Source organism: Cibotium barometz, chromosome 15 (assembly GCF_041138505.1).
Source record: "Cibotium barometz isolate CiBa-2024 chromosome 15, ASM4113850v1, whole genome shotgun sequence".
NCBI classification, from domain to species: Eukaryota; Viridiplantae; Streptophyta; class Polypodiopsida; order Cyatheales; family Cibotiaceae; genus Cibotium; species Cibotium barometz.
The window spans coordinates 2,532,395-2,541,558 of record NC_141060.1 but is presented as its reverse complement, the minus strand read 5'-3'; the positions used below and the strand labels follow the sequence as shown (position 1 = coordinate 2,541,558).

The following is a 9,164-nucleotide window of genomic DNA, read 5'->3' as shown; positions in this document are numbered from 1 at the left end:
TATTTTAACTAAATATTTAGCATTAACGTAACTAGTTTTTTTTTAATTTTCTTTTTAATAAATTTCTCTATTTTTTCCTTTGACCTAAATTAAATGTAGTTATGCACACACATGTGCACTCGGCTGAGATACCCCGGACATGGATTCAAGAGGCTCAAAAATGTCCCACTTCTTTCCAAACTGCCCTGAAGTAGCCAGCTTATCATGCTATTGCCCTCACATTAGTCTTTTGAGACCTTTTAGAGAATCTCTACCTTCTCATCCTACATTAGAACAACATCCTAAATTAGTAAATGAAGAAGAACATCTTGTGTGCCTAAGTTTATCAATGACCATAATACTATCACTACATGCACATGCAATATTTATGTTAAGTACCTTGTGACTTTTAAGAATCATCCTATTGAAGATGCCAAATGGATGACAAAAAAAAAATTTATGTTCTTACAAAAATCTCATCCACTCATACCATCCACGCAATTGAGGTCAATTGCAACTCGAGTAAGAGGGAATGTTAGTCATAACCTCTATGGGACTCCCATTATTTTATTTTGGATGCACCTGTTATTTATATCATTTACCAGGATTAATGTGTTTAATCAACTGTGTGCACTGGTATGATATAGTCAAGATTAATGTGTTTAATGAGCTATGTGCACTGACTAATATTATTTTGGATGAAGGCCATGATTGATTGGTGGATTATGTGTTAACCGCCCGCAGGTGAAACGTGTGTTGGACCATTGAGATATCTTGGAAGACATGTCAACACCTTTCATGGTTTCATATTTAGGCATTGATATTTTTATAAGGCTAAGATATCAAACTATTCTATATAGCAATTAGTACTTTTTACTTTTGGTAGGCCCAAGACTTTCTATTTGTAGCTTGCTATATGTTTGTAAGAGCTTTATGCTCAAAAACTCAAAAGCACTTGTGCTTTGTTTTTAGAGTTATCTTTTTGAAAAGCGAGCTTTCTAATACATATAAATATGGGTGAGTGGTACAAGGGCCACACTCATCCAGGAAAGATTCAACCCACTTGGTGATCTCTTTTTCTAGTGCTCTCGTTATTTAATTTTTTTTATTAATGCTTTTAATTTATGCGTCTTTGCTATGCTTTAATTTTTATACTTGAGAATTAGAATTTCTTCTCCAAGTGCCTTAAAGGTCCTGACATTTATATAATTAAATTATTTAACATCTAGAGGTTGTCTTGCAAACCGAGTGAATTTTCTACAAAAGATTGAAAGAAATTTAGTCGATAAAATTACAAATTGGCCATATAGCCATCTTCTAAACATATTTGTCCAACTTGTCACTATTAGATCTTAATGATGAGCTTCACATTTTCCAATATCTTGAATAAAAAATTGCATGTTGTTTCATATAGTTAAATAGAAGAAAAATAATTTTAAAGAATAGATAATCACCCAAAAAATCCCAATAAATCAAAGTTAAGCTTTGTGCAATGTGTTATTTTCATGTACAAGTTGGAACGATTGTTGGGATATGCAAAAGTACTAAGCATTTTATATATGACATGTATTATAGTCAAGGAAAGTGGGCAATGCAAACACCGTATCTTTCATGTACAAATTGGGATGATCATTGGAGTTTGGATGCAAAAGTACTAAGTATTTTATATATGATATACACGTCTGCAAACAAAGAAGTTAGATAGTGCAAACACTGAAACTTTCGTGCAATGAAGGATGCCCTCAAGTAACTTGGATTTTCAATGAGGGGGTGTCGCTTAATTACCACTATATGTACAATGTGTCCCAAACACTATACCACAAAATCCCAATGTAAACATGCGATATCAGACCTTTAGTTATTAGGAGATGCCTATTTTCAAACTTCCATCAAGGCACCCAATTATTAAAAGAGGAGTCATGCACAAGAGCAAGTGCAGGTGTGTGCAATGTATGTAATGGAAGTTGGAGAGATAAAGTAGAATGAACTCTCGGAAAAGAAATACAAGGCAAGTGTGATAAGTGAAATTTGAAGTTCAATGGGCTACAATATATGAGCTGCAACATAAACCTGTGATTCTGTGAGAGCTTTGTCTCTAATAATATTGTTTACATCAACACAGTTTCTAGCGATATTCCTGGTGATGCACCAAATGTCGAACAATTCCTAGCACTTTTTAAAAAAGTTTAAGGTATAAGCTAAGTAATGGTTGAAAGTGTTGCTACACACATAGTTTAATGTCGCCTATAAGTTTTATCCCTAATCCCTTGTCATTAGACCCCCTTTATGACTTGTAGTGTGTCCATAGGGGAATACTCTCAAGATTGCAAACTACATTATGCTACTTGCAAGTGGATTGACCTTTTCATAATTTAATACATTGCCTATAATGCTACTCGCAAGGATCATAAGTTTGAAGATGAACTTTAATATTATTTTGGATAGAAGTAGTAGTTAGTACGTACATGTTTTCGCATTGCATTTTATGGAGCGAGAGAGAGAGAGAGAGAGAGAGAGAGATATGAAGAGAAGGAAAGTGTATGTGTGTTGAGTTCATAATTATACTTGAGAAATTTAATTCTGAAAATGTATAAAAACAATAAGCAAGAGTTAAAAACATGTCATTAAACAGTTACATCGCAACGGTGTGTGGGCCACCAATGAAAAAGTCATAAGGCTACTTTTCAAATGCACAAGAAATCCATGTGCTATGTGTGTGAACTATGTGTGCGTGTGCATGCATCTATGTATGTATGTGCACATGTGTATGCAAACATAGGCTATGTAAATGTGTATTCTATGTGTATGTGCATGTTTTCTACTTGTTTGGACCTCTATCTATGTGTGTGTGAATGTGTTCTATGTACATGTGCATGTATCATAAACGCTATATAAGTGTGTAGAGTGCTCTACATTGGCACTGCAACAATACACCCATGGTGGGCCTAAGGGTAGCACGAGTATCAACTCGCTCACATGCAGCATTTTACTCATTGTACCAACATCGATGAGGAAAAACATAAACCTCATGTCCTTCATTAGGAATATTAGTCTTCTCAAAGAGGGCCTGTTAGTAGTTTTGAAATCCAAGATACGGTTCTTAGTGTAAGTAGCCCAAATCCTCCTTGTTTTGTGGATGTATTGTTTATTTTTCGTCTCCTAATTTTAATATAAAAGCGGCCCTTTAAAAAAGAAGAAGAATGTAAAGCAGCACTTCGGGCTATCCATGCCTTAGATTATTAGATACATAAATAACAAGGAAGTGAAAAGTCCTGGTGTGGTTATTGTATATTTACATTTGCTTCTCATGAGCAACATAGTGTAGACAAAAGCTCACCTCCATTTCAGCATTACATAATCGTATGATATAGAACATGAAATAATTGGGATTGTGCATGCTTTCCTTGTGCGTCTGATTGTGCATGCTTTCCTTGTGCGTCTTCAGATAGGGCAATTCGCAATCGGGTCAGCTTCTCTTTCGATACCCTCGACAGCCGCAGTATGGGAACCATTATTCGTATTTTTAATTGAGATGTTATTTGTAAGCTCTCAACAAACCTATCATCATCAGATGCAATCGCCCTTTCTTAAGCTTTGCAGTAGCTCGAGATAACCACTGTCATCAGAGCTGATGTAACTGTCAAGCAAGCATAGGACTACGGTTAAGATACATGCGAAACACGAGAGCAGCTTTGATTAAATCCTTAAGCCGTCTTAAAGCTCTATCGAAATTTCCATGACTGACATTAGCAATTACTGTTATTGACAGCAGTGATTATTGTAATTGTTGTTGTTGCGGCGATTGTGTGAGCAGAGAGAGAGAGAGAGAGAGAGAGAGAGAGAGCTGCCTTACCCATGGCGGAAAAGAAAATCAATGATCACGAGTGCACAATCTGGCTTATATAGCTTTGTCGTCTGCAAGATTCTGGCGACTTTTGTGACAGGTACTAAAGTAAAGCTATCGACTTCACCGTCTGTGAAGCATTCACGATTTAAATTAATTGGTGAGAATGAATGTTCATAAATATATTCATCTAATACCAGGGTTTACGATAGAATTAGATTAATTATCTTCAATTATCACCTTTGTTTACTGGCCGGAAATCACAAGGAAGTTCCAAGTCATAACAAAACAGTATAAATCTATCAAATCTGTCTCCGTCGATGCATTCATAGCTAACTGCTCCCACGGCTTTAGCCCTGAGATAATTCGGGACCTTGATTAGAGAGACGATGATATCATTGGATTATATTCCAGCACTAATTAGCCGCTAAATGCAGCAAGGCAGAAGCAGAGCACACGATTTATTAATCCCTCCGCCAAAATAAAAAGGACGTGCGTACATACCTCTCTGAAATGGCCCTTGGAATGCTTGCCTCTTCATCGCATTCCTTGATTACGTTCTCTTTGCAGCTTAGCCCTTCAGGCTGCCAAAACAACTTCTTAAAGTTATGGGACTCCTCCTTTTACTTCCCTTAAAATTTAGATTATTATAGCTCTATAGGAGTTAACGAAATTGATAAAATGAGTGTAAATGCATTTTTTCAGTGTAAGGCCCAGACTTGGGGCAAGATGTGGCACTCCACGTGGGCATCAGGTACAAAAGTCGTTCAAAGCTCAGGTGCCCGCCCAATAAACTCAACCGTTCGCACCCTCATTCCTTTGGTGGGCACCCTCAGTGTGTACAGGGCCTTGGTAATTCTATTATTCCATTACAGGGCCTAGGTAATTCTATTATTCAATTCCTTTAATAACTCTATTTTTGGGCTAGACTTCCCCTAAAGCTTAGGTTTGAAAACCTGAATTAAATTTAGAGAGTTAAACTATCTAAATGATCTTTTTAAGTAAGCAAATATAAGAAGAATGATCATACCAACATAAAGTTATGTACTCGTTCGACTATAATCCCTTTATATAACAAAATTGCTTGAAACGGCCAGGGTATATACCTGTCCTCCAGCTACGAGATGGTCGAACATGCCAGGGAACGTAGGCTTTGTCACACTTCGCCTGGCAACCCAAAGGCACTTCTCCCCATTCGCCTTTTGGACAAATCCGTTCATATGTATAGCGTACGCCTTCAAGAATATTCACAAATAAAAACCAGATAAGCCTTCACTAGAAGCGTAAACCAAAATAAAAATTCCCCCCCAAAAAAAAAGAGGAGCTTAATAAACCCAATAATAGTCTTCTTTTCACCATTTTTACCTTCACGCCAAAATAAGGAACAGCAGCTCGCTCTAAAGAAAACAGAGACCGCGTGCCAAACGCCTCCACCACTGGATAAAACTGTTTGCATAGATTTTGATTTAGTAATTCTTGCTCTCTAGTTAAGATAAACTTTTGGAACTTAAGTCTAATGAGTGGTTCGCTCTTGAGTATATAAAAACTAAAAGTAGTCTAAACATGTAACGTGACCACCGTTTCTGTAAATAGATAATAAAAAGTTGGGTATTTTCTGGTCAACGCCTTTAAAAAAATTAAAAAAAAAATTTGCGTTAAAATGGACCCTGCTAACTTCAGTTAAAAGTTCGTGAATTAAAAGGACAAGGATTGATAGGACAGGAGTTTCAAGTATATACTCTGTGGTATTCAAAGTTTTTATTGTGAGAAGTGGGTCCCTCTAGAGCAGTGAAGTGAGAGAACCTTTTTTCTTTGCTAATAAATAGGGGGGCAACTAGAGCATGCCAAGATGAGTCAAAATGTAGTGTATTTGCCCTCCAACACACTACTACGGCAGTGAAGTGAGAGAAGTGAGAAAACCTTTTTTCTTTGCTAAAAAATAGGGGGGCAACTAGAGCATGCCAAGATGAGTCAAAATGTAGTGTATTTGCCCTCCAACACACTACTACGGTAGTTTTACTTATTCTTCTATAATATACTTCTACTTCATCAAGTTGAAAATCCAAATGTAGACATAGCTTTCAACTCTTTCACACAAATGCTTGGTTAATTTTGAATTTTCAATTGGAGGTGTATTAAGGTTGAAATGTACACCCGCCATTTTTTTGGAGTTTGCAAACCTCCAAATTATGAGCGTAAGGAGACCAAGTTAATTGTACTTTCGCAACAGCCAATGGGGACATCTACCACAAAATATAGATTCATGATCAACTTTTGTTATGAAAATATTAAAGCATTGTGGTCTTTAGAAAGGGATGGGAATTGTTTTCAAAGTGGGGATGTCCACTACTTAGCCATTTCACCCTACTAAAAACACAACAAAAGGCTCCACAAACCATGCAAGGTGTCCTAGTCAAGCCTCACAAGGTGAACATGAAAAGCCATCCCCCCATTCCCTAGGGAAGTGTAAATGAGTTGCTCGCTTCCATATGAATACATTGCATTACTCACATTACTCAAGATGGGAACATATTAACTATTCATGCTCACCATGAGGAAGCGTTGTTACATGCATAGTTTACGTTATGTATGTTGAGTGCCAAGTTACTGTTATCATGTACGTAAATCAAATATGTATTAATGCACACACATGGATCTCAAAGAGAATGGTATAAGCCGACACACATAGATTGAATTTTAGTATGCATCAACACACATAGTTTGAATTCGAGTATGTGTCAACATACATGTATGCATTCTTCAAGGCCATCTCAAGTAAGATGAGTCATATGTGTATGAACACACATGTATTATGCATTCTTCAAGGCCATCTCAAGCAAGATGAATCATATATGTACTACCACAAAGTATGCATATGAACAAATGATATACATCCATACATAAGTTATTATAACGATGTGATGGTCTTCACATGGTTGAAGTGCATTGGGTACTTAATACGGCCAGTAACTTGGCAAGGTGTCTTAGTCAAGCCTCAGAAGGTACACATACACCCCTGGCCTACAAGGACACCATTTGGGTTATGGATCAATACGTGCGGCCATCATGGTGTCCGCCCAAGTCTAGAGAGGTGTGTAACCTGTCTTGGTGAGTGTTTCGAGTGAGTATCCTTACATTAAGGCCTCAAAAGCGTAGTATCCTTACCTTGAGTGAGGGTCCTAAGGCGTGGTGAGTGTTTTGAGTGAGTATCCTTACATTGAGGCCTCAAAAGCTTAGTATCCTTACCTTGAGTGAGGGTCCTGATTCCTTACATTAAGGCCATCGTGGTGTCCAGTGTTTTGAGTGAATATCCTTACATATCAAGGCCTCTAAAGCTACATAGTACATTTATGCTTAGAAAATTGTTCCAAGATTTGTAAGACGCACCTCGTTACGCCAACCTGGGATAATGCCCTTGTCACTCAGTACTCGCAGGGCTCGGTTGACGGCAGTCGTCCGCTCTTCTCTGGATTTGAGGTTGCGATGAAGCGTCACGAAGCTCTCTGTCCGTCCTGCTTTGCGTGAGCGGCTGCTGCCGTTGATATGCAGTGCGTTGATGTTGGCATGACTGATATGCAGTGCGCTCATGTTGGCATGATACCGCATTTGCTCCAGATCCACGCCCACAATCGAAAAAACGTCCGGAAAGCACACCAAGTGCTGCAAAAAGCTGCCCACAGTTCCCACAACTCAACCGATAATAAAACCATGCACGCCATTGCCTTACAATGTCTAGTCCTACACCATCAATCATGGAACGCGCGCGCGTGAATATAATCAAGGAAGAAATGATAATAACTTTCAACCTGGAGAATTACCTTGGATGGATGTAGCCCACCTCTATGTCGTCCACCACAAACGGGATGAATTTCGAGCGTTCTTCCTGCAATTTCAAAATCAACAAGTTCAGTAATTAATCAATAATCCAGTATTTTAGCGCAAACTCAATTGTGCATTATGCGAACTTTGCTCTACAACCTTACAGACTAGTGGCCCAAGAATAATAATCCGTATAACTTTTCGGGTACTCTGCATTAGAAGCTTTAAAATTTGGGAATGAGGTGACCTTGTCTAGTAGAGAGTAGTAGTATTGGACACACTCAAGTACTTGATCTAATCTCTCAGAGAGAAATTTAAAAGTGAAACGTAGAACTAAAATCAAGGCATAATTATTGATCTATTTTGGGATCAACACAAGGGTAACCGTACCATTTTTAGAATCTAATTAGCTCTCTACAGTTTTCAAGTACATTAAGGAGAACCCTTTTCTTCTTGCTTAGAACAGATCAAACATGAGTGAAAGAGCTTGGGGCAGGAGGGAGGCGGGGGAGGGGGAGGAGGGGAGCTTGTATCGTACACTTCCACTGTTAACGAACTTGACATGCTCCATGTAGCTTTCTAGCCCATCAGGCTTGAAGCGGGGATCCTCCTTGGGTGGAGCTTGGTGGAATGCTTCTTCTAGGCTTAGGACACCGGTTGCAGCTGGAGCTGCTGAGATCACGAGGTGGGCTTGATTTGGTGTTGGTTTTGAGCCAGCAGGGTTGAAGGAAAGCGTTGCTTGGAACTTATTGCTGTTGCATGTGAGAGCAGCATTATGTGTTGTAGCAGATGTATGTGCACAGTTTGAGCGTTGGAAGATGGTCGAGGAGGCACTAGACAAGGCTGCTGCCATGGCGCCTACAATGTTATCGCAGGCACGAGTAGAGAGTAGATCTCTTCGGGCAAAAGCAAATCTTCTGCAATGCGATAGCTGAAGAGGAGCCAGGCAGGGTCACGAGGGAAATGCCAGGCTTTCTAGAGCCAGGCGCTGGCTCGAGGGCACTGCAAAGTCTTGTAATCATAGAGCTCACATGAGGTTGAAGATCGTGGGAGCCGATCTCCATAAAATGTTATATACACCCGCCGCGTGGACATCGTGGTTGCCATTGGTTTTTTTCGCGAAAATAATTACATCATGTTTGAAATTATTAATCCAAATACTCGTAGAGAACGTGGAGGCCGACAGTTTAGTCCAAAAGCAATTTCCGTAAGGGGTACTGATATAGGAATAGGGGTTCTGATTAGAGCCATAAATTGGGATAGAGAGGCTAATTAGTGAAAGAGGTTGTGATTAAGCCCTAGGTGGTGATTAGTGGAGTTAGAGGCTAAATAGGGAGGAAATAGAGAGGGGTAGGATGTGATGGAGTCGTTAGAGATTTAGTGGGGATAGAGATGGTAATTAGATGCTAATTAGGATTTGGGGGTGGTGAGTCGTGATTAGAGTTGCTTTCAAATTAAATGAAATTCATGAGCACGAGACTGGCAATAGCCTCCGAAAGGCGAATCAATCCAGCGGTGGTGA

At 39.0% G+C, this 9,164-nt stretch overlaps 1 protein-coding gene across 1 annotated transcript; it reads right to left on the bottom strand.

The window, feature by feature from the left end:
* Positions 1 to 3,178: 3,178 nt before the first annotated feature.
* Positions 3,179 to 8,689, bottom strand: LOC147630850 (nudix hydrolase 20, chloroplastic-like). Its single transcript, XM_086809224.1, has 9 exons — positions 8,181 to 8,689; positions 7,642 to 7,706; positions 7,211 to 7,493; positions 5,189 to 5,269; positions 4,930 to 5,058; positions 4,328 to 4,407; positions 4,064 to 4,179; positions 3,833 to 3,953; positions 3,179 to 3,616 (listed from the first exon to the last, which is right to left on the bottom strand). The coding sequence occupies exons 1-9, from the start codon at positions 8,493 to 8,495 to the stop codon at positions 3,547 to 3,549; spliced, it is 1,260 nt and encodes a 419-aa protein (XP_086665350.1). The 5' UTR covers positions 8,496 to 8,689; the 3' UTR covers positions 3,179 to 3,546.
* Positions 8,690 to 9,164: the final 475 nt, after the last annotated feature.

Coding starts and splice junctions, on each gene's coding strand:
- LOC147630850 (XM_086809224.1), bottom strand. CDS start 8,495: ATGGCAGCAGCCTTGTCTAGTGCCTCCTCGACCATCTTCCAACGCTCA. Junction 4,180..4,327: donor CCAAGGGCCATTTCAGAGAG/GTATGTACGCAC, acceptor GAATTATCTCAG/GGCTAAAGCCGTGGGAGCAG. Junction 3,617..3,832: donor GATTTTCTTTTCCGCCATGG/GTAAGGCAGCTC, acceptor CTTGCTTGACAG/TTACATCAGCTCTGATGACA.